We start from the raw sequence: 25,836 nt of genomic DNA, 5'->3' as shown, positions 1-25,836 counted from the left end.
ATACGTACCCTCAATGCACTGAAGAGTTGACCTCACCAAAAACCGGTCGTCTGCAATGTGACTCTCTGAATAGGTACCAACAACAATATAATTGGCATTGACCGTTGAGAAGGGGACGACACTTGACTTACCAGTAGATAAGGTAGGTACAATAATCGTTTATCAACCATCTCTATGAACGTGAATGTAAGCTGTATTGATGTTTATTAGTGTGTGTGCTTATCGAGGTATTTTTTTGTGCGGGCATGTAATTGCAATGTTTAACTCGTATGTAATCATTGATTAAGCGGTATAAAAACCCTCTAAAAAGTTGAATGTGCATAAAATATTTATGTGTGTTTGTGTGTATAAAGTATGTTGGAATATGCATGAAAGTTTCTACCTTGGTTTGATCGATATTGATTCAACATGTGAACTGCCGAATTCAAATGATATATATATTAATATATATAAATATTTACATGTAAATATGTATATATATATCTATATATATACTACATATATATACATATATATATATATATTTATACTACATATATATATATTTATACTACATATATATATATATAATAATAATAGTTGGATTTATAGAGCGCTTTTTGCCAGAGGATACAAAGCGCTGCTATTATTACCCCGGCTTTAGCTCGAGCTACCATCACCGGCGCTCAGTGCATGCAAGGAATTACTCCTGCCGGGTACCCATTCACCTCACCTGGGTCGAGTGCAGCACAGTGTGGATAAATTTCTTGCTGAAGGAAAATACGCCATGGCTACGATTCGAACACACGACCCTCTGTTTCAAAGGGGAGAGTCAGAACCACTATATATATATATATATATATATATATATATATATATATATATATATATACACTGTATATACAGTATATATATATATACTACATATATATATGTAGTATATATATCTATATATACTACATGTATATATATGTAGAAGTAAACTTATCATCACACTATATATATATATATATATACATATATAATATATGCATGTAAATGGAGTTATCAATATGCGCATGATATCAATATGCCTATAGGATCGATGTACTGTTCGTATGGGGATCGATGTACCAGACGAAACACTTTTATTATTTTCTTTTCTTGTCTTGTCTTTCCGTTGATGCCCCACAATCAAAGTGCATGGGAATATGGCAAAGTTGAAAAATGCCGATTTTTGTCTTTACCCTGTCTGCGATGTCCTGCTGTACGTTTGAAATATTTACTTTTTTCTTCTTCTTCAGGTATAAACATAATGTATAGCCAATATGTTCATATTTGTATACATAATTGGGAAAAGTAATCATAATCTCAGTTGCAATTCAGTTGACACTGTGAACTTTTCCCTTGTTTTGATAAACTTGTGTTATGCTAGCTTGCATCATGGTTCATCAAACTTTCTTCTTCCGGCGAGAGCGTTCCGATAATATGTTTTAATTAATGATGGTTCCTTTAAAGTTATGATAGCTACATATGTTTCAACACTGGTGTTTGCAGCAATATTATAGTTACCTTGAAACTCGTGCGCCTTGAGTTTTTTTTAATTTTTGTAAACGTATAAATGGATGTTGTATCTGTGTACATGTTCGTTGTTTGTACATATAAACATTGCCCTATACTTGCTACAGCAGCTGATAACATCGTCAATATTTGCAAGGTTTATTACTGTGCACAGTTCAATAGTGGTGTACTATAAATGTGCACAGATCTGCCTATTGAAAGCCGCCCCCCTCCCCTGTTTTTTGTTATGATTCATTCAAGCAATAGATACCTCAATCGTTCCAAACTTCCCGACCGAAATGGGGACAATATACATAACACAAAAGAGGAAATTACGTGAGAGTGAGTGCAGGAATAAAATGATATTGGCGAAATAGTAATTCAGCCTCAGTCACATAAACCAAATAGCCCTCCAACCGACCAAAAATATGTCGTTCGAATAGACGGATTAGCTTTTATCGGTCTGGAGTCGGTTTCGTTGGTGTGACTGTCATGGTTTACCTTGTCTCCCGAGTGTGTGATCATGTATGGGTGATTACATGAGTGTATATGAGTGTGGTTACATGATTGTGTATCAGAAGAGTGTGTGTGCGTGAGTCTCAGATGAATGTAGTGCGCGTGTCTCAGATGTGTGTATGCGCGTGTGTGTTAAAAAGTGGGATGGCCTATAGCTATAGCTTTTCAGGTATCACGAATTGGTGTTAGTACATATCCAAAAGGTCTCAGAAATGACCGGGAGAAAGGATTTCCCCCATGTTTAACGTTTTATAATATTGTGTAGTCTGAATATTTTTTTGTATTAAGAACACTATCGATGTTTTTTCTTTAAATACATTCATGTATATATCATATTGTATAAAGCAAGAAAACGGTATATTAATGCAAAGGAATACATAAATGTTTCATCCCCATATTCGAAACATGGATTTTTCCTATCCGACAATAATAGAACCTGCTTCTCAGCCAATCAAAATCAATCAACATCAAGGGCAGTTGCTAGAGCACCGGCTACTTGCTGTACAAGAACGTTGCTTAATTGGTTTACTCTGAGACTCCTGTGGCCCGTTGCCAGGTAACTACCATGGTAACACTGCCAGTCAGCCAATCAGAATCAAGTATTTTGGGGAGTTACAAATGGACGGCAAAGTTACCGTAATAGTAACTTTTATGCAACGGGAGCCATCGAGATAAATACATCATGTGATGGCGTATCGAAGGGGCCCCGGGTTTCGCCCCCACCTCGAGAGGAGAAATTATATTAATCTTAAAATACCGTTTGTTCACATCCATTAAACACAGATAGAATTAACTTTAAAATTTTAGTCGATTATATCAAGGAAGAAACGATACCCAGTACTTAGCCGCCAAAAAAGCATTACAAATGGAGTATACCTGCATGCAGTGTGACGTTGTATGTGATGCTATTTTCAGTTGTTGATTTCATTATATTTCCTTAAGCCATAAATATTTCATCTTTATGATATGCTTTCTTTTAAAAATGAAATATGAAATGACAAGTGCTGAACTGTCTAATTTGAAAAGTTAGACTGGAATCAGAATAACAATGGGAACTAAATTGTACCAGAAAAAGTGAGTGACCAACGGTGGTTTGATTTGAATAATCTTCTCTCACAAACATCATGACGAGAAAAAAAAGAAAAATTAATGAAAAAAATTTTGGTGAAAGTTTGAGAAAAATTATTTGAATTTTATTAGTTTTTTGTGTCGTCATACGAGCAGCCGTTCCATTTGTTGTGTAATATAAAATGCATAAATTTCAAAAAATTTTAATGGTTCATGATGACTAGAAACTTTTTTCTTTCAGAAGCATTTGTGAAATAATTTGTCTTTTGATATACTGATGGTATACATGCAGTAAAACCCACTCTCATTTTTCTAAGAAATGATATTTCATTGATTTACAAAACAAAAAAAATCTATTAACTTTCAATCTTTGATGAATTTCCTCAAATCTTCACCAGTGTTTTTTTTTCTGCTATTTTTTAAATGTATTTTTTCAGGGTGAACTTAACCTTTAAACCATAACGCTTGAAATCTATTCTTTGATCACAGAGTATGAAAGCAGACGATTCTAGAAAGCAATGCAGTGGATCCTCAGGCAAGGCCCCTGACGAGGCAGACATCAAATATACCGATCCTTTACACAGACCAATCCAAACTCAAGATGACAAATTTGAATTTCAACTCAAGAGGGCGGCATCACGTTACGTCACAGTTGAAATCCCCGTTGCCCTCACATGCCTGACATATCAGTTGATATCAACGATGAAGGTATGAATATCTGGCTTTTTAAGATTTAATCACATCATGGCACTTTCTTGAGATTTCTTGTCACACACACGAGACGATCCGCTTTCGTAAGCTGTTTTACTTTTGTTTTACTTTTACTTATATATATATATATAAATATTGTACAAGCTGCATGCTGTACAAAATTCCGATCTCAGAGGGGGGGGGGTTAATTTTCTTGTTGCGATTTTGATTATTAATGGGGTGATTTTAGAGAACTTCGTTTAATTGATGTATGTATACGTGTATATATATGAATTTCTAAAACTGCATCCGTATATTTTCTCTTAGGCCTAAGTTCTCAATCGCTTTTTCCAAATAATTGGGTGATTATTGTAGATTAATGTATTGCACTGTGATGTGACAATTATTGAAGTTTTTTTAACCATATGAAATATTATTATTAATATTCCATCTTGAATTTCAATCCTAGGCTGAATATCTCCACGATAGAATCTCAGTGAAATACAACCACTCGCTAGTAAAAAACAACTCTGCCTCATCAACATGTGGAACGAACTCAACCTCAAACCAAAGTCACATTGATGACGCCATTCAAGCAGAAACAGCAACATGGCTCCTCTATCTGGGCCTTGCATATGCCGTACCGGGTAAGTATTGTCATTTTCCTAAGCGACGTACTGGAAACGTAAAGCTAATACGAACCATTAATATTGTATAGCACCAGCTCAAGTCCTCAACTGCTCAAATATGGCCAGGTTCCTAACCCATAATGCAACTTTTCTGAACAGTTTAGTCTTGGAATACAGGCCACTTGAGTAATAACAGACTATTACTCAATACATTCATAGCGCAATAACACCAGATGGCAAAACAAGTGCTTCCCCCTCCCCTTTAATCACTTAAAGGTCACGTCCATCCGAGAAAAATGTTTATTTGAATAAACAGAGAAAAAGCAAACAAGAATAACACTGACAATTTCATCCAAATCGGATATAAAATAAGAAAGTTAGGTCTTTTTTAAAGTTTCGCTTATTTCTCACAAAACAGTTCTATGCACAACTCTGTGATATGCAAATGAGAGAGTCGATGATGTCCTCCACTCAATATTTCTTTTGGTTTTTTTTTTTTTTAATTACAAATTTTTTTTTTTTTTTTTTTACAGATTTGGCAATAATGACCGACTTGACTTAACCACATTATTTTAATACCATGCATGGTATATGATCAGGAAGGAATAAATCATTTCTTCGAAATTGAAATATTTCATACTTTATATAATGAAATACAAAAGAAATAGTGAGTGATTGATGTCATCAGTCCCCTCATTTGCATACTGACCAGGATGCGCATTGTGAAATTAAGCAAATCCTTAAAATGTCACAACAATCTTATTTTGCATCCGATTTTGATGAAATTCTCAGAGTTGTGGATTTTTCTCCTTTTATTCAAGCCAAATTTTTGTTGGGGTGGAGTTGTCCTTAAGTTCCTCTACACAAACAATCTTACAAACTAATATATTCTCCGTTTTTAATCTCAAAAGGTTTATATTCAGTTCGCCCCCCTCCCTTTAAAGGGCTGTCACACGCAAAACGAATGCAGACCTATGTAGGCTAATTCGAGACGTTTTCTTGATCCAATTTCTTAATGAAAATAATTTCCTTTTGTTCACTACACAAATGATTCTTAAAGTAATGAATTTGACATTTTGATAGTTTTTAATGCAACAAAGTACATTTTTACATTAAGAATGAAATGTTGGTATATCAATAAAGTGAATAAAGGAGTATACGGCTTCTTTCCTATTCATCCTATAGGTGTCTTCATGGCTATTTTCGTCGGATCTCTGAGCGATCGGTTCGGTCGCAAACCGGCTTTCTGTCTGAACATCACCGGTTACTGCTTGTTATCCGTGGTTTACTTGGGTATCGTCTACTTTCAAGCTCCGATGGAGTATTTGCTCATAGGAGATTTTATTTCGGGCGCTACCGGGGGACAGGCCCTTCTTCTGTCGACGGGTGTGGCTTATATAGCGGATGTGACGTCAGTAAAATCCAGAACTACTCGAGTCGTCACATTGGAAACGATATTTTTTGTTGGTAGGGCAATTTCACATCATAGTGTCAAATTTTGAGCTCATAATTTTTTTTTCAAATTCTTCTTCAAGATGATTAGCAAGAATTAAATAACATGTTTTGACGTTACAGAACCTGAAAACTTTTAAAGAATCATTTAATTGCAACAAAAAACAAAAATTCGCCGTAATTTCAAAAGTAGAATTAATCGAACTTATTTACTTTCATAAATTCTTATTATCGTTATCATTACATGTATTTGTCGTTATTTATAAAGGCTAATGTAATTATTATTGTAAGTATCATTATTGTCATTACGATTAGAGTTATTATCATCATGATTATCTCTTTTTGTTTTACTATATTACTCTTATCTTTATTATTATCATCATCGTCATTATTAAAAGTATTATGATTATTATTCTCATTATTATTATTATTATTCCTGTCATTAGGCCTTTTATTGCTTTGATTATTATTGTTCTATTATTATCATCATCATCATCGTCATAATTATTATATCGTTGCTATTATTCTCATTAATGTTCGCGTTATTTTAGTAATACTATTATCTCCATCAACAATATTTTATAACATTATCATCCCCACCGTGTTGTCGTCATTTGTTTTTTTAATTATTCGTCGCACAGGTATGGGTGTCGGTCAGATATCCCTCGGGGTCGCTTTGCAATACAGTCCGGATCAGTCTTTTCATAAGTACATAGCGCCAGTCTGCCTCGCTCTCGGATGTTCGGTGATGTCTCTGGCCTATGTCGCTCTACCCAAGATACTGATCGAGACAGTAGATAGGAAGAAAGCAAGGAACGATGTTGGTGTGAAGGAGTTCATTTCCGGTGTTGTTGATATACTGAGGGTACGTCTTATATTGCCTTACACAGTAAAGACGCTGCTTAAAATTTGTATACACACTGCAAAAACTCCGGTGTTGATTTAACACCAGCCCGGTATCTATAAATTATGTCGACACGCACCAGAGAAGTATTGAATCAACACCAGTTTGGAATCAAACCGATGCTGTTTTAATACTAATTGGTGTTGTATATAAACACCTATCTGGTGTTAGACCAAAACGAAACTGGTGTTGTTTAACACTTCTCTGGGGCCCGTTGCAGAAAGAGTTGCGTTTAAACGCAAGCCAAAAGATCAATCGCAAGTCCCAAATGCGCGTTGTTGATTGGTTGAAAATCAAGTGGCGCATGATTTTTAGAGTTGCGATTGATTGCAACTCTTTCTGCAACGGGCCCCAGGTGTGGACATAATAGATTCCGGACTGGTGCTAAATCAACACCGGAGTTTTTGAAGTACAGCGCTGTTTATAATGTGATTCTTTTTGTAGTGACTTTTGTTTTACCTGATTGCTCAGGAAGCATGAATGTTTGTAAGCAAGCAGCCAGAGGACCGACGGCATAATGTCCTCTCCGAGGGACCTGCATGGGAATGAGGTTCTAAATGCCTTACCAAAGGGCATGCACTGGCGCACCATTTGGGAATCGAACCCGGGTCACCGGAATACGAAACCCTCACTCTACCGACTGAGCTATTATGTGACAGTATAGAAGTGTTTGAAGTCTTAAACAATAAAGATTGATTTCTAATATTTGATTCTCAATAAGTTAAGCATGGTTGCTTAAACTTTTAAACAACTACTGTAAGGTTCATATAATACGCAGCGTTGTATAAATTTTAAACAGCGTTTTTACTGTGTGCAATGTCTGTGTTTTTCGCTTTTTTTTTTTAAATATTAAAAGAAAAACGGAAAACACTCGAAAGTGACCTCTCCACAAGAACCATGCTTATGATCTGCAAATAGATGATATCCTTAAATTCAACACCCACGATTTCCAGGGAATTGTAAATAACCGGTGGTGGAGGTTCACTGTACCCAACGATATGCAATGAAACTTTTTGAGGCCCTTGCGATGTAAAACAAAACAGGGCCCAAAACACCTCCCTGTGGTACTCATGAAGAGAAATAAATTTAGGTCTCCTTCTCATAGAATCGACTTTGGTAGGTAGAAAATTAGCCCTCAAAATTATAACCAAGATCCCCTTAAAAAGTGCGCCCAGAGGCAAAAAAGGTGGTCTCCGATTTTTTTTCCTCCAAAAGTTACCATGGAGCACCCGAAAAGAAAAGAAAATACTTTTTTTGTCTGATTGGTGTTATAGGTCAAACAACCTTCGGAAGTTTTCAGAATATTAAGGATTTAGAGTAGTTCACAAAGTAGAACACTGCTTGAGCAAATAAAATTGCCTCCAAGATTATGGGAGTTTTTGGAATTGCAAGAAATCAAGATACTGGTGAATTTAGACGAACTGAGGTTTGGTTTGTCTGAAAAAAGGGGATATAGAACTTCATTTTATTCAATCCCATTATAGAATATAATGCAATACATAGTGTATCCGGGCAAACATCCCGGGTTACTTTCATTATTATTTTCTCTATCTGTACAGTGCGTCCCAGAAAAAACGAAACCGAGATTTAGCGATTATTTATCATAACTTACTCACAAATACAATAGACGAATGACCTACCAATGTAAAGCTTAGAATCTCCTCTTTCATCTGATATTACTTAGATTATTCCTCATTCACGCATGAGTGAGCAAAAACAATTTGAAGAAAGGATACCAAAAACTCATTTGACGGGGGGTATCTGAAATTCAAAAAGAAAATCACATGCCTAAAAAGTTCAATATCTCCTCTTTCTTTTGATACCTTAATCACAAAAAAATGGTCAAGGAGTAAAAAAGTTATAGTCCTTTGAAATAATGCTTGTATTTCCATAATTTCATTAAATAAACCTGTTTTCACCAGTTTCACACAGAAGCTCTCGCATGGTTTACAAAAGACTTAATGCATGGCTGATCGTCAACAAAACAGAGTTGGAGTGTGTTTGAACGCTAACCCGAAAATCCTCTTCATTTTATGAAATTCAAGCCTTATTTCAAATAACCAGAACTTTGTTATTTCTTGACCATTTTCTGTAATTGAGGTATCAAATTAAAGAGCAGATATTAAACATTCTAAAAATGTGGTTTTCTTTTTGAAACCCAGATACAGCCCGCCAAATGACTTTTTGATATCCCCTCTTCAAATTGTTTTTGCTCACTCATGCGTGAATGAGAAATAATCTAAGTAATTTTAAATGAAAGAGGAGATTCTAAGCTTTACAATGATAGGTCATATGTCTATTGTATTTGTGATTAAGTTATGATAAATCATCGATAAATCTCGGTTTAGTTTTTTTGTGGGACGCACTGTAGTTCTAAACAACGTATAGTTTAATTTGTATCTCAGAAAGTGATGGGCGTGTGATTAACTATTTCAAATGAGTTTAAAGATAAGATGACACATTATATCCTGATCAGAATGATCAATTTAACTATTATCAGAAGTTTTGTAAATGAATGTTTTTTCTTCCTTTATGCCCTTTCCATCAGATCAACACCAATGATCGTCGGCTGAAAGTAATAATGTACACGATTGTAATGATCTGCATTATAATCACTGCCAGAGTTCAGACACAATTAGTAGTGGTCTATGCTCTTGGTGTGCCGTTCTGCCTCAGTCCTTTGATGGTATCAGTCATGAACATCGTAGGAATAGCTATCCAAAGTATAGGTACGCATACTCTGAAGAAAAAAACACCTTGTCAGATTTTGACTCGATATTCGTGTCACGTTTTTTTTTCGACTGGATTCTAGTGGTTTTGACCAGATTCTAGTTATTTTGTTCTAACATTCTATTCATTTACAAGATTCATTTTGCCTCCGACGAAGATTCTGCTAGGATCGAAAGCTTAAGCCCCTTTTTTACTTTTTCATTTACAAGAAAGTTTGACTAGTTACTAGTAGTCCAAATGGTTTGCGCTCTGACTAGTTTCAGAGTCATAGTGACTAGAAATTAGTAGGCCCAAGCTTCCTATCAAATCTGAATACATTTTAATAGGTATTTATATTTCTGTGAAAACAGAGATAATTTCATTTGCCGCTTTCGACGTTTGTAGCTATTTCTTATGATTTTAAAGATAAGATAACACATTATTTTCTCATCAGAATGATGCAGTACAACTTAATATACCAAAGGCTATTTTATTTGTTCATTTGCTCACAGTTTTATACCTTAATAATTATGTTTCATATGCTTTTAAATTGCAATTATTATATAATAAATGTTTTAAGAAATATCCTATTTTCTCCCTTTTCACATGCAGGTATGATATTTTGCGCTGCCCTTTTAAGTCGTATTCTGAGTGAAAACTCGATTCTTCAGCTTAGTTTTATAAATACCACCGTCCTGTTTCTCATCATTGCTCTTGCCCAGAGAGGTTATCAACTATTCATTGGTAAGTTGTACAGAGCAAAAACTGTGGTGTTAACCATGTACATAGAGGACCACACCAGTTATTGTACTCCGGTGTTAAATTGACAGTGTCAGTTTAACACTGATAGGTGTTATTGCAACGCATTTGATTGCCTGCATTTACTCTCTTTGGTGTGATGTTCAATCTCTAGGGTGTAATTTTAACACCTCAGGGTGTGGTCATGTATATACACCAACTGGTGTCAGTTTTAACACCACAGTTTTTACAGTGTATAATAATAATTCCATATCGTACGGACATGTTGTTTGAGGATACACACTAAGAAGTTTTTGCACCCTTAATGAAACACTTGTACCTTCTGGGCTGCAATGTGCTCTAAGTGGATAAAATCCAAAACAATCACCTTTTCATTTGTATTTGCATAAAACAAAATGATTGACCATTAAGGTCGATAATACTTTAACCTACATAGGGTGCTTAATGGGTGCTTTGTGCACCATTAAAGGTACACAAATAGGCATAATTACACTCAGGCATCCCTGAAGTGCTACTCTTGTACCAACCATATAGGGTTCATATTTGAACCCAATTTCTTAGTGTATAATCATGTATGTATATATGAGCTGTATATGCACAAGAATAATGGATGGAAACAGTTGATAGGGCCAACTCATTTTTCATGTTCAGGTCCTTCCCTTACCGTTTTTCTTTTTTATCACTTTGAAAAAAATTACAATATTCGACCCCCACCAACCCATTAGCAAATATGAATAGAAAATAAGGATAACGTGAAGAGAAAACAATATATATGCTATTAAAACATAACAATTTGTGAGTCATATGCGAGCAGCTTCCCATATATCTTGTAGTAAAAAAAAATAGATGAAAATATAATTTTCTCAAAAAAAAAATATATATATATATTTTGGTACCTTCAGTCTATCGGCAGATAAATAACTTCACACCGGCTCTTGGAAGAATTTCTAGTCATATTGAAACCATTAAACATTGAAATTTATGAATTTCATATAACATAACATAATTGCTAAACTAAAACTTATCCCATGAATTCCCTTGAATTCCTGACCTCCCAGTTGTGAGACGGACGCTCTACCAACTGAGCCAGACCACAAATAATAATTGCTATCCTATTGTTTTCTAATCTTATTGTTGTTGATATAACGATCTGAAACCCTAATGTAAACTGTGTTTCTTTCTATTCTTCTACTTTTGGCTCCCTCATATCAACACTTCTAATTTTCTTTCTTTGTCATTATTATTAAAACCAATTACAAGAATACTTTCTAGTACCTTTTTTTATTCCATTGTTACATGCATTTCATATTTACAACGATATTTTTATGTTTATTTATGACAATTTGTATCATTTATATTATTATTGTTTGTTTGAGTTATTGATCTTTGAAAATGTGAAATGTTGATAATGAATAAACCTTGAACCTTATTCCATCATAGGTTCTGGTGTTGGTCTCTTTAATGCAATATGTTTCCCGGTGATACGATCTCAACTTTCCAAGCTTGCGAGAGAGGATGAAAAAGGTAGGCCTTTAAAGGGGGAGTGAACTGTGTGTGGTCTCTCATTGACTGTGATTTATAAATACATAGTCTTAAATTATACGATTTCAGATATCTACTAATACTACAGAGAATAAATTGACCTATAATTGTATTTGTACATAGAGAAACTAAAATGTATTGTGAGGAAAAGTAATTGTTTTGCTACTTGGTCACATAATTATTGCGGTATAGATGCATTGAGTAGTTAATTAGCATGTTATCATTCAAGTGGGTCTATATTACTAGACTACACTAGCATTATGGGTCAGGACACTGGCCAGGTATGAGTGGAACTTAGATTAAAGGTCAAGTTCATCCAGAAAATATCTTGATTTGAATAAATAGAGAAAAATCAAAGTAGCATAATGCTGAAAATTCCATCAAAATCGGATGTGGAATAAGAAAGTTATGACGTTTTAAAGTTTCGTTTATTTTTCACAAAATAGTGACATCTCAGTGACATGCAAAGATTAAAGCTTTGCTGAAATAATCGAATTTGATTGGTTGATAGTAATATCTTTGTTATTATTGTTACGAGCAATAGGACCCAACCCCGTTGATAAGTAACTTAGTTCAAATTTGATTCGAAGTTTTATTATCGTTTCATTTAGAGCGTTGTGGTCCAGTGGATTTGAGACACTGGCGTACAGATGGGGGGCTTGGGGGCAAGAGCCTTCCCCCCCAAAAAAAAAATCACCACCAAAAAGAATGAAGAGAACAGGAAATAAAAGGAAATGGCTAAGGGTGAAAAATTGATATTATGTCAAAATTTACTACAAACTTGGTCTTTAATGAAAATGTTGAAATTTTTGCTCACCCGCTTCGCTCTCTTGCAACTTTTTATTAATTTTACGCGATATGCAATATTGAGCCCCCTCAAAGTTTTTGGCTCATAACGCCACTGATTAGAGACGTTGTAATTATGATGTGATATGCGCTCATCGCCCTGGGCAGCACCAAAAAAAAATTTCTTGGGGTTGCTGCGTGTATTATTCTCCATATAGGCAACACCCCCAGGTATTCTGCATTTTGTATTCAAACCCTTGTTTTTTTTGGGGGGTGGGTTGGCTTTTCAAATTTCTCGAGACCAAATTGATCTCCAGTTTTTAGTGAAATCCATTTTTTTTTTCAAATTTATATCAGCACCCCCACTAGAAAAATCGTTCCTATATAATAAGGCCCTGTATGCGCTATACATTTAAAGGACTGTTCATTGTTGTTATCATTATCATTTATTTGTATTTTTACAGGTTTAATGTTGGCGTTTGTGGGCTGTATGGACAGCATTGGAACATTATTGACCCCCATCATAGCAAATAACATCTACTCCGCAACCGTCTCATTTTACCCTCCCTTAGTGTTTTTCTTCACGTCTGCGTTCCAGATTATCCCTGCAACCTGCGTTGGGTAAATTTCATTTTTTAAATAACTATTTTGCCCGAGAATCCACCTTTTCCCTCTCGCTCCCCCCCCCCCCCTGCATCTCCCACTATCTCGTTTCATCTCATGCTCTCTACCTTTACAGTATCTCTCTCTCTGTTAAAAATAATTTAAACAACGCTGTTTAAGATGTGGATCGCACAGTAGTTGTTTAAACAGTTTAAACAAGTGTTTGAAATCTTAAACAACCATGTTTAAATTACTGATAATTCAATATTTGATTCAAAACTTTGATGTTTAAGATTTTAAACACTTGTTTAAAATGTTTAAAAACAATTACTGTACGATTTACATAGTAAACAGCGTTGTTTAAATTATTTTTAACAGTACTCCCTCTCTCTCTCTCTTCCTCTCTATCTCTATCTATCTATATCCATCTATCAATCTCTATCTATCTACCTATCTTTCTATCTATCTATCTATACATGTATGATTATAAACAAAGTTGATAATTTTTACTCGGAGTCAGTCAAATAGAATAAACTCAAAATGAAATAAAAAACTTCGTCATGAAAAAGTGTTCACTAGTACTAGCCGAGTAGAGATGTTTAATTCTCCTTCTCTCCTTCTCTCCCTCTCTCTCTCTTTGTAACAGTGTTCTTCAATGTAGGCAGACGGAAGAATCCAAGTATAACGTGGTTAATCACGTGGACAACGAGGAACAAGACAAAGCTTCGTGACGTCACATTAGTGATCAACTTTGATGTAATGTTGTTGCGTTCCGATGGCGTGTCTGCTTTTTAACGACTATGAAAAGGTCGCCTTTGAATTTTGTATTCCACATGCTATCTAGGCTGCCATACGATTGGTTAAAAGTTTAATCACGTGATTAATCTTTTACCTCAGTCACCAGAGAGCGATGGTGATTTGTCAAGGGTTTGGTTTTGTTTAGTGACTCTTTTTTCTTTATTTTGAAAGATATAACTACTAGTTTATCTTTTCCCTATGGTAACAAAGTTCTATTAATTTTAACTGAGCGAAACTTAATCATTTTAGGCTCCCGGAACAATAAGTTTTATGATGAATTACTGGGTCAATTTTTACTCGTCAAAAAGGCAACATTGTTTGTCTTCCTCGTATCCTTCCAACGTATTTACCTTTTGAAGAGGGAGCAAACTATGTGGTCTCTCATTCACCGTTTGTCATAAATATAATTCAAATGGGCCTAAGTTAAAAGACTACACTGCTCAGGATGTTGCATTATGGGTTAGCTACCGGGCCAGTTTTGGGTATAGTTAAGGACTTGGGGTGGCTATTAATACTAGTTTGTAGCTGCTTTAAACTAAGGAAAAACACCGTGGTAACAGATGAAGAATTACCTCGATCGAGTACTTAAAAATATTGAATTTTGTGTAATATGTGCGCCCTTAAACAGTTATGATGTGAAGTATAGGCCTATTATATTTTTAATGTTTTTTTTACCGATAACATCAAAAACTGTTTTGATCGGGTGCCCATAGTCAATATAATTTATCTGCGTATAAAAAGGCTTTCAACTGTTCAAACCATAGAATCGGCTGAACATTTAAGGATACAATCTCAAAGCTTTGTAAACCAATAACTTGGTTTGTAAAGTATATAGGCGCTTAACCCTATGATGCCTCAACGCTTTGATATTTCTGCACCGCAAATTCGTGTGACTTTTTTCATTGAAATCTCGCGCAACTTTTGAGAACACATTTGCGACGTATAGGTATAGCATCGCGACGCCATGTGACCTTTTTACGAGACATATGTCATGCCGAAAATTGCCATTTTTTGTACTTTGTGCACAAAGTCTACGGAAGATGAAATTTGTAATAAAAGGGTGATTATTTTTCATTCAGTAGTGTGTAAAATTAATCTAGGGTTTAATTTAGTTGTTATAAACATGGGCTGTAATAATTTCCGTTGAAAAGAACAATGAAAAACAAAAGATGAAACAAACAAGGAAATACATTTTTTTAAACAAGAAATACACAGGGAATAAAATTTGGCTTTCGCAGTTTTCTTTGAGTAAACCATAAATGACAAAGATGACATCTTGGGAAAAATGAAAAATTTGAAGTGAAATTTGATGTTAAATATGCAAATAAAGTTTTTCACGAATAAATTTTAATATTTTATTCAATATAAATCAACAAAATAATTATTTTCGGAATTTATTTTAATACTGGCTTGTAGTTTATGTGGTGAAGAATATGCGTGCCAAATTTCGCCGCGATCGCGTGAACGGCGACCGATATCAGAATCGGGGGCATCGCGATCGTGACCATCCCCCCCCCCCCCCAGTCGTCAATACATCTCAAATAGCTCTTTCCTTTCAGGGTTAAAGGGCAAATTTTCGATAAACATTAAAACATTACAGATCAAGAGGTCGCTGGGTGTTACATATATGAATTCTAACGGCTGTAAGTGCCAAATTTGAACTCTCTTGTGGCTGAAAAATTAGCCAATGACCACTACACGTTGCCTATATCATTGGCAAATGTTTAACATGTTTAATGATACCGGAATATAATATTCACATTTACTGACCCTTCACTCTATAAAAAAAAGGGTTTACCCAATATTAGGTAAAATGGGAACATACATGTTGGTTGGGTAAAAAGATACCATATTTTGTAAATTATTTTGTACAAGTGATGCTTTGAAATACCCAGCAAACATATATGTTTCTTTTCTACCCAATATTGGGTAAAATTTTACTGTATGTTTTTCAGAGTGTTTACTAAAGCATGAATGAGACTGGGTTTTAACAACTGTAGCGATGTTTTCCCTCAAACATTTTGTATAATTGAACTAAAAATACAGATCATAAGCAGATAAGTGTAATACAAAAGTGCAGTTAAGCTTTTATAGAGTTTTAATTCTAACTCCATACGACTAATATTTTATCTAATTTTTAAACGCTTATTTTATAGTATTTTAAACGATTATTCTATACAATTTGTATGACTCTGGTGCAAAAGTATTAGTTGGACCTAAACAATAAGTAGCTGTTTGTAATGTACGTGTATAAAATTTTGTATCCAACTGAGGAACTGTTGCTGCGCTAGCGCCATTTACGTCTCTGGACGGTGTGTGCGCTCAATAAGATATCATTATTATTATCTATTTTATAAAGTGTGGTATTGTCTTTATTCAAAGATGTCTCTGGAGTCAATGATAACCATGACGATAATGCTTATAATAATATTAGTCATAATAATAACATTAAATGAATAACAATAATCATGTGCAATAAATATGTTTGTATATATAGGATACATTAAATGTTTATCACTGTCATATAGATAACAAATGAAGTGAAGGTGTTTTTTAATTGCCTGTGTAAATTAAAAGTTGTAAAAACGGTGCTCATAATCATGATAATGATGTGATGATCTTCAAACATGCAGTATTTTGATATGGTACTTTATTGTGTTGTTCTGATGTTTTTACCATGTACGATTATATTCATTCTCTATTGGGATAATGGAATCACTTATCACATATTTGGGGGTACACTCCTAAAACATATCAGTCAATTTGACTAGACCAGTAGTCAGCTGGGTGCAACTGATATGTCTAGTCACATTTTTGACATATATTCTAGTCAGAAATAACTCTGTTATAGTAAAATACGACTATAAAATAGTTAAATACAACTAGAATAACAGTCATACCAAAGACTTACAAAAATGGGACCTTCTGCCTTCTTGCTAGCTAATTCCCCCCCCCCCCCGCGGGCAGGCGCTTCACCCCAGCCAGGCTCCATAGATCCGCCTAAATTCAAATTTAATTTAAAATGATGATCTTAAAATCCATATTTTATTGTTCGAAATAGACACCAGAAATGAAATATATACTCCGAAAATTTATTTTGCCCAATTGATCGTGGGCCCGACAGCCACTGTGCAGCGCCAGATCGATGAGACTATCCCTTTAATCGTTGAACGCCAAACAGGGTAGCAGCAACTCCCATCTTTTAACGTCTTTTGTTCTGACGCGACCGGGATTTGAACCCCCGACCTCCCGGTTGTGAGACGGACGCTCTACTAACTGAGCCAATAACACACCGGTCATATGATGATGCTGATATGATGACAAAGGAAATAACAAAATAATTATAAATAATTATGATATTAATATAGTAATTATCGTCAGGGGCGGATCCAGCCTTCGCCAATAGGGGGGGGGCCGGAATTTTTTTTCAGCCATATTTTCCTCGATCGGCCGCTCGAGGATGATTTTTGGTTTCTTTGAAGGGGTAGTCCTAATAGTCACTTTTTAGGTTTATTCTTATTAATCAACATAAATGTATAATATATCATAATCCCTATTTATATAATGCGAACGCGAAGCGCGAGCTAAATATTTTGGAAATCTTGTGTATTTTTTCCTAAAATTTGAACATTCTGGGCAATGTATGTTATCCTAAAAGATGTGTATGCAACTAAATAATTACTACGAACGCGAAGCGCGAGCAGAAATGAACTGATGGAAAATTTATTTGTTAAAGATTGCATGCAGTTACCCATGAAGACGTTACATATTTTAAAAATCAAATAATGCGAGCGCGAAGCGCGAGCTGAAATTTTTTGACATTTTTACCCAAGAATGGAAATTCTAAGCACTTTTTACAACTTAAACAGAATAGGTATATAACTAAACAATTAATGTGAGCGCGAAGCGCGAGCGGAAAATTTCAAAATTTAGACCTACTGAAAGAGACACTCGATCTATTCATGTTTTGTAAATCATGAAAAGGACGAGTAATTGAGGATCTTCCTTACATTAATAATGCGAGCGCAAAGCGCGAGCAGAAAATTTTCATATGCGTTTTGAACTGATCGAAAAGGTACTTGTTTAGGACTGCCACTTAGCCATGGAGACGTTACATATTTGAGCAATCAAATCATGCGAGCGCGAAGCGCGAGCTGAACATTTTTGACATTTCTACACAGTGGCGTAACTACGGGGGGGCATGGGGGGGGCACGTGCCCCCCCCCCCCCAATCGGCTGGCCAAAAAAAAAAAAAACGGGGAAAAGGAGAAAAAGAGGGAGAAAGGGAAAGAAACGTAGTGGGAAAGAAGAAATTATTGTTTATTATAATATATTATATTATAATTATGTTATACATGAAAATAAAAAAATTCGTAACTTTAAGAAACATAATTTGCTCAGGGCCTATGTCTTCATTGTTCCTGGCGCTTGCATTGTCTGTTTAACAAGATATATAATCCTGTTGTACTAAAACCTCCCGTTTTCAAGTCAATATACACCAAATATATTTCCTCGCACTTCGATTTATTATTCTTTTACGTAGTGACATATGCTTCTTTTTCATGACTGCTTATTAGATTGCCCCATTTTAAAGTCTTAATATAAAACATTTCCTGTCCGTGCTTACGTTCGCATTAGTGGATTGGTGAGATATGTCTGCTCTTCATGAATTCTTAAAATCAGTCCTTAAAATGTCCCTTTTTCTGATCTGAAAATAAAAAAATTTCAGTTTGTGATTCGCGCTCGCGTCATTTGGTTAGTGAAATACGCATAGTCTTCGTGAATTCCTACAAATAAGCCTTAGAATGCCCCTCCTCAGGTCTGAATTTCCAAAAAATTCAGCTCGCGCTTCGCGCTCGCAATATTTGATTAGTGAGATGCGACGACGCGTATGATAATCACGATTACAATGACTACAAAAAGTACTTTATGTGTTTAGATGTAATTCTAACACAATCATCATGCGCTTGGCACTCGCATTAGATGACTATGGTGAGATATGTGTACTCTTAATGGATTCCTTAAAAAAATAGTCCTTAAAGCGTCCCTGTTTTAGGTCAAAAATTTCAGCTCGCGCTTCGCACTCGCACTGTTTGTTTAGCGAGAAAGGTACGTATCATGATTACAAAAATGTGCTTATAATGTCCCTTTTTAAGTCTGAATATCAAAAAATTTCAGCTTTCGCTCGCATTACGTGATCAGTGAGATACATATCCATTTAATGGCACTGTCCTTAAACTGTCTTTATTAGGTCAGTTTAAGTCAGTATACCTGGCAACTGAGCGCGCTTCGCGCGCTCACTAAGTGACTAATTTTTTTCGGGTGCCCCCCCCCCCAATGCCGTGACCCACGGTACGCCACTGCTTCTACATAAAGAATGGACAATTTTTATAATGTGAACAAGATAGCTATGTAACTAAACAATTGATGCGAGCGCGAAGCGCGAGCGGAAAAAAAAATCGAGATTTAGACCTAAAAACGAGACACTCTATTCATGTTTTATAAATCATGAAAAGAATGATTAATAGGGGATCTTTCTACATTATTTGAGAGCACAAAGCGCGAGCAGAAAATTTTTGATATTGTGATCTGAAACTGGATATATAATGATAATGTCCGTAGGACATGTCATCATATGAAAATGAATACTGCCTGCCTATTCCTCTTGCTAAGCTCGAGATGAAACAAAAGGGACAGTTCAATTATCAAATTAATATTTTATTCATTAATGCCTAATGAGGGCGCGAAATATGATGATATGATGGCCTGAAAACTGGACATTTCAATCACTTTTCTAATTATAACTAGGATGCATCAGTTGATATATTATTAACCATTAATGCGAGCGCAAATTGCGAGCCTATATTTTTTTATACACTGTCATGAAAAGGGGATTTTAAAAATGAGTTTGTTGTATAATCAATATTGAGACATACATAACTCGCCAATCAAAATGCGAGCGTGCAGCGCTAGCTGATACGTTTTTGACAATCAGACCTGAAAAGGGATATTTTGAAAACTTTATGGAATACACGAAAATAATAAGTACCTGATAAATCAAAATTTGCGAGCGCGCAGCGCGAGCAGAAAATGATAATATTAAGACCATAAAACTGACATTTTTACAGAGCACTTTTTAAAAATCAATTTGTAAATCACACAAAATAATGAAAGTTCGATTTCCGAGATGAAATATGTTTGTATATTATATATTGATATTTAAACTCCATATTAATTGAACAAGATATGTAAATCATCTAAAATGCAATGCGAGCACGAAGCGCGAGCAAAAATATTTTCTTAATTATTTTCCAAGTCTTCCCCTCATCTTATTTTATTCACTCGTCTTCTTCCTCTTTTGTTTCCCCCTTCTTTTTTTCTCCTCTCTCTTCCCTTCTTTTTTTTTTTTTTTTTTCTTTCTTTCCCCTTTTTTTCCTTTTTTTGCTCCGCCAATAGGGGGGGGGCCGGGCCCCTCGGGACCCCCCGACTGGATCCGCCTATGATCGTATAAAAAATTATAATAACAGTAATAAAAATAATAATGATAATAATTATGCAAAACAAAAATAGATAAATTAAATGATTGTATAAAAACTAATAAATGAATAAAGAGATTTTTTTAATTAATAAATTTAAGAAAAAAGTAAATGAATAAATAAATAAATGAATAAAGACCTGAATATATGAATAAATGAATGAATAAATAAATAAATGAATAAAGGAATAAATGAATAAATAAATAAATAAAGTAAATAAATTATTGCAAATTTAAAATCTAAGAAGAAATAGTCTAAAACCACGCCGGACTGGATGCGGGATCTATATCATTGAATGGTCTCATCATCTCATGATCTACGGTTGCTTCTCGATCGAATAAGGTCTGAGCGCAGGAAGACTACCGTAGATCTATGGTAATGCCGGATTAAAAAAATCTTTCGTCAAATTTTTTCATTCTCGTCTGATTCGTTTCATTGAGACAGTAAGTGAAGTCGATGACTTGTAACTGTAAGTACGTGAAGAATGTTTCTGATTATATCCTCTCCAATGAAAATGACAAAAAATAAAGATCTACACTACAGTACTGTGCTATATTTGTTTGGGATTGTGTTCGAGCAGTTATCTTCGGTCCCATACGTTTCATTTCATGTTCTGTCACTTCACCAAGATGATGTTTCTTCTAAGTTCTTTGTAATTGTAGAATCTAGCATTCTAGGGCCTGTTTCGTCGAGATGACCAATACGTAGGAATGCCCTAGGAGTAGAAGTCCCTTTCTTCCGAGATGGGAAGATAAGCGATAAATCAGCGCTTTCCGTTTCACAATCACAAAGCCAAACGCAATTTTGTCTTCCAACCAAGTTCGTTCACGTTCACGACATCGTTAGATAGCGATAATCGCAAAATCTGAAAAATATTTAGTCTTCATCATCACCTGAACCTTTTATTTTGGAATGATGACTTTCCATAAAATCATATATTTCAATAAATGTAGATCAAATATTTTGTTGGTCTTACTAATTCATTGTAGTCGATATCTGGAGCTTACTTTATGAGGTAAAAAGAGAAAAAAATGAAAAGATTCACAAACATAACGGAATAAAATCGAAATTTTCATTATTTTTCTTATCTAGAACACGGTGCCCTTTGTTTTAGAGACACCTTTTATTGATATTTCAATGAAAGAGACTCTTGTCTGATGTAAAAATTGATGTAACTGACTAATTTGGACATTGTATTATTAATTAGTTTAATATTCTGAATTTCTACAGAAATTATAATATTTATTTGTTGTGATTATTTTGTAAATTATGTTTAAAATTTTATATTTTGATGTAAAAATGGGGTTCAAATGGAGTAAACAAAACCAACGTGGTGTATGAGAGTAAAAGGGAAAATATGAGAGGCTGTGAAAAACATATTATGCCTTCCAATTGAGTCTTAGAACTCTTGTTGGAATTCTCCTTAGGGATTGGAGAAAGTATACATTGTGTGCGGGCAAACCAGGATCCGATGTTAGGGGTAATACAGTAGTACCAGTCACAATTCTTTGACTACCTGTTTACCTGTTTCACCAGAGAACAATAGATTAAGTGGACCAAATCTATTCTCTGGTGAAACGGGTAGTCAAAGAATTGTGACTGGTAGTGTAATAATTGCAATGTAACGCGCTTAGAAACGGAATATAAATGTAAATTACTATTAAAATACATGTAATGAAAACCTCAAAGCAGAAAGAAATAGGATTTTACAAATTCTATGAATTGAGATCCAGCATTTATCTGGATAAGGGTCTGAAATAGTCCTTCAATGTGTGCTGTTATCTATTGGAACTGACTTGATTATTTAAAATGAAATAAAAATGTTGTGTTCTTGTCCTGTCCAGGTGGCCAAAAGATGACCAATTTCAACTGACCAGTTTGGATATCTTGGAGCAGCATTGCTGATGCTGATGACATGACCAAACCAACATGAATCCAGAGATTTCTTGAGAATCTTTTGCGAGATAATGGAATCTCCTGAAAAGCTAAAAAAAGGTATGGATCCTCTGGAAAGTGCAAAAGGAAATGATGTCATAATTAAGAATGAACCTCCTGAATTTGAATCAGCTTCTGTCATCTTCGATGACCGAACCAGGAAAGTAGAAAATCAGGGGGCACCTTCGGGAAGTGGCATTTGTTCGAATTTGTCACAGCGTATTGCATTTTCTTCTGTGCGTTTCTTGGATAGACGCACAGTGTTAAGAGAAGATTCTGAAGTCTCTGGTCTGCACAGCAGTACAATTGATGGAGGATCACCGCTTACAGGGTATCAAGTGCCTGGTGTCCCTCAAGGCGCACTTTTTGGTACTACATTACCTGTTGGTCATTCTATTGCATTTAGTGCTCCAGAATACCACTCAACTTCCATTGGGTTAATTTGCCAAGAGCCGATAGAGGAGCCACAAAATAGAACCAAGAGTTATCTTTCAAATCATTTAGGACATGGCATGAGTTCTTCAAGCTTTTTACAAGATAATGCCTTGTCTTCGGAAATTTCAACGCACAATGTCGCCATATTAAGGAAAGGCAGTGAAATGTTTCATGAACATAACAGGAAGATTGATTTGAAAGAAAGTATAATTAGTGATAGTCGTGATGAGAGAACAGAAGACGTGCCTATGGATTTAACTGTGGCATCGCATGGGGTTCTTCAAGGTGCACTATTAGGTCCTTCATCAACTTATTTTTTGTCAGATAAGATTAAAGTTGAGCCTGAAGCACATAGTACAGCTTCCTCAGCGTTGGATTGTCAGGATAGTCATCTCCAGGTTTCTTCCAAAAATATGTATTGTTCTTCGAGCACATTACAAAGTGGCACATTTTCTGCCCAAAACTGCCAAATTACAAATTGTTCTTCAAAAACATCACAAAATAATACAGTTTCTCTAGGAAGTTCCCTGCCAACCAGTGAAATGAAAAATTATGAAAACCCAGAGGCAGAATGCATGACTAGTGCTAATATTGATGAGAATACTATGAGCAATGAATTACCTGGTGTCCCTCAAGGTGCTCTACTATGTACTACCTTTTCTTCAAATGAATTAAGAGCGAATCATGCTATGACTTCATTAGAAAAAACTTTGGAACTTGTAAGGAAGAGAAAGAATGGACTGAGTAACTCGGAAGCTACAAGCAGTAAGAATATGAAGAGGAAAAGAAAACCAATAAAACCTACAAAGTCTATACAATACTGTAAAGAAACAGAAAGATTGATAAAGGAAAATCTTTCCTCAAGAGCATTGACAGCTTCGGATGAAACTGATCAGGTTATGTTGATGGAAGATGGTTCCTCTACTCTTGGCGATGAACAGTTCTCACCTTTTTTCACTGAACACCAGCATTCTCTACTGAATTTCAAGCAATACCAATGTCTCAAGTGTGGCCAAGACTTTGCCTCAAGGAAAGCAATGAACATCCACATCCAAACCCACTGCGAGGAAACGCCATTCTGGTGCACAGAGTGCAATCAAAGCTTCACAAACAACCAATCGTATATGATGCACATGCAGATTCATAGGCCCTATGAATGCGACGACTGTGGTGCAAATTGTGCTGATAGTACTACATTGCATAAACATAAGCTATTCCGCTTGGACTCAAAGAACTTCCAATGTCCCTTGTGTCCGAAGGTATTCAAGCAGCGGGCTGGGTTGGCCTGCCATAGGATGAATGCCCATCCTGAAATGGCATCTGACATCAAGCCATTCTGGTGTGCAGAATGCAACAAGGGCTTCACCCAGAATCACTCGTACAAGGCTCACATGCGGATCCACTCAGGAGAGCGTCCGTACCTATGCAAGGAATGCGGCGCCGCCTTTGCTGATAACAAAACCCTGCAGAACCACAAGGCCTTGCACTCCGACGAGAGGACCTTCAAATGTACGCTTTGCCCGAAGATGTTCAGGCAGAGAGCTGGATTGGCTTGTCACATGAAGACCCACACTGACGAGAAGCCATTTGTGTGCGAGCTGTGCGGGCAACGCGTCAAGACAAAGTCCACCTTGAAGAACCACCTGAGGATACACTCTGAAGAGAAACCTTACAAATGTCCGCTCTGCCCTCAAGCCTTTAAGCAGAGGGCAGGTCTTGCGTGCCATAGTAAGGTTCATGAAAAGGGTAACCCTGTTTGATATATCTCTCTTTTTAAAAAGCAGTGCGGGTGGTCTTGCTTGCCTCAGTAACGTGCAGGAAAAGGGTAACCCAGTTTGATTATCTCTTTTAAAAGCAGAGGGTGGGTCTTGCCTGAAACATGAAAAGGATAACTTGGTTTGATTTATCTTTCAAAAAGCAGGGGGGTCAGTTCGTGCCGGTCTATTTTCATTTGGTCCAATGCCAATTCGTCCAATTACCAACTCGTCTACTATCATTTGGTCTACCATCAGTTCGTCTACTATCCACATGGTCTAATTGCAATTTCGTCTAATAACCAGTTGGTCCAATAGCCATTTTGTCCATATACCATTAGACTAAGTGTTAATTGGGCAAAATTAATTAAAATAAAATGAATATTAGACCAACTGGTTATGAGACGAAATGGTCATAGACGAACTGGTGATTAGATGAAGTGATGATTGGACCAAATGGTTATTGGAACAAATCTCTCTCTTTCTTTTAAAAAGCAGTGGGCAGGTCTCCCATGCCTAGATGCCAAAATAAGGTGCAGGAAAAGGGTAACCCGGGGGGCGTTTCACAAAGATTTAAGTATGACTTAAGTCGCACTTAAATGCCAACGCGTACATGATATGCAACGCGCGATCTTATTGATAGATACGCATTAGTGCGCATCCTCATGGCACGATCTGACCAATGCAGTCAAGCCTTTCATACCGTACACAACTTGGTATTTAAGTGCGACTCTGAGTTATACTTACATCTTTGTGAAACACCCCCCAGGTTTGATTATCTTGTAAAGCCTGGCCAAGGCTTTGATTCATATTGTAAAAAATATGCAGTATCATCTGACATGCCAATCTTGCAGAACTGTAGTACACTGGTCAGTCTTTATTATGCCCCCGCCAAACAAAGTTTGAAGGAGGTATAGGCCTTTAGGAATCAGCGAGCGGTCAGTCGGTCCATTGCAAATCTTGCGCATAAAACTACTACCTCAGTTTTTAACCAATTCTCATGAAACTTGGAACACAAATTTGTGTTGGGGCGAAGATATGCAAGACACATTTTTCGCATGTGTCGGAAATTGTGTTGCCATGGTAACAGTATATTTTGTCCAAAATAATGTAAAAATCTCGCAGTTCAATCCACTTCCTTAGTTTTTAACCATTTGTCATGAAATGTGGCACTAGTGGCAGACACTGATGAAAAGATGTGA

General features: G+C 35.8%; 2 protein-coding genes across 3 annotated transcripts; both read left to right on the top strand.

Annotated features, from left to right (window-relative positions):
- LOC129263299 (proton-coupled folate transporter-like) lies at window positions 1-16,597 on the top strand. 2 transcript variants are annotated; one of them, XM_064101030.1, is made up of 11 exons: window positions 3-142; window positions 2,468-2,590; window positions 3,592-3,810; window positions 4,262-4,439; window positions 5,607-5,888; window positions 6,515-6,738; window positions 9,326-9,506; window positions 10,099-10,230; window positions 11,686-11,769; window positions 13,038-13,194; window positions 13,823-16,597. In XM_064101030.1, the coding sequence occupies exons 3-11, from the start codon at window positions 3,595-3,597 to the stop codon at window positions 13,905-13,907; spliced, it is 1,539 nt and encodes a 512-aa protein (XP_063957100.1). In that variant the 5' UTR covers window positions 3-142; window positions 2,468-2,590; window positions 3,592-3,594; the 3' UTR covers window positions 13,908-16,597. The 2 variants fall into 2 exon arrangements, with proteins under 2 accessions (XP_063957099.1, XP_063957100.1); XM_064101029.1 differs by lacking the exon at window positions 2,468-2,590 and having other exon boundaries at window positions 1-142.
- Window positions 16,598-20,845: 4,248 nt separating this feature from the next.
- Window positions 20,846-25,628, top strand: LOC129263300 (zinc finger protein 892-like). Its single transcript, XM_064101028.1, has 2 exons — window positions 20,846-20,953; window positions 22,355-25,628. Exon 2 carries the CDS (start codon window positions 22,478-22,480, stop codon window positions 24,638-24,640), a length of 2,163 nt encoding a protein of 720 aa, XP_063957098.1. The 5' UTR covers window positions 20,846-20,953; window positions 22,355-22,477; the 3' UTR covers window positions 24,641-25,628.
- The last annotated feature ends 208 nt before the right edge of the window (window positions 25,629-25,836 follow it).

The sequence above is a fragment of the Lytechinus pictus genome, chromosome 6, assembly GCF_037042905.1.
Source record: "Lytechinus pictus isolate F3 Inbred chromosome 6, Lp3.0, whole genome shotgun sequence".
Taxonomy (NCBI): Eukaryota; Metazoa; Echinodermata; class Echinoidea; order Temnopleuroida; family Toxopneustidae; genus Lytechinus; species Lytechinus pictus.
The sequence above is the reverse complement of the archived record's forward strand: the minus strand, read 5'-3'. Positions and strand labels throughout refer to the sequence as shown.

Coding starts and splice junctions, on each gene's coding strand:
- LOC129263299 (XM_064101029.1), top strand. CDS start 3,595: ATGAAAGCAGACGATTCTAGAAAGCAATGCAGTGGATCCTCAGGCAAG. Junction 4,440..5,606: donor CCTTGCATATGCCGTACCGG/GTAAGTATTGTC, acceptor TTCATCCTATAG/GTGTCTTCATGGCTATTTTC. Junction 10,231..11,685: donor AGGTTATCAACTATTCATTG/GTAAGTTGTACA, acceptor ATTCCATCATAG/GTTCTGGTGTTGGTCTCTTT.
- LOC129263300 (XM_064101028.1), top strand. CDS start 22,478: ATGGAATCTCCTGAAAAGCTAAAAAAAGGTATGGATCCTCTGGAAAGT.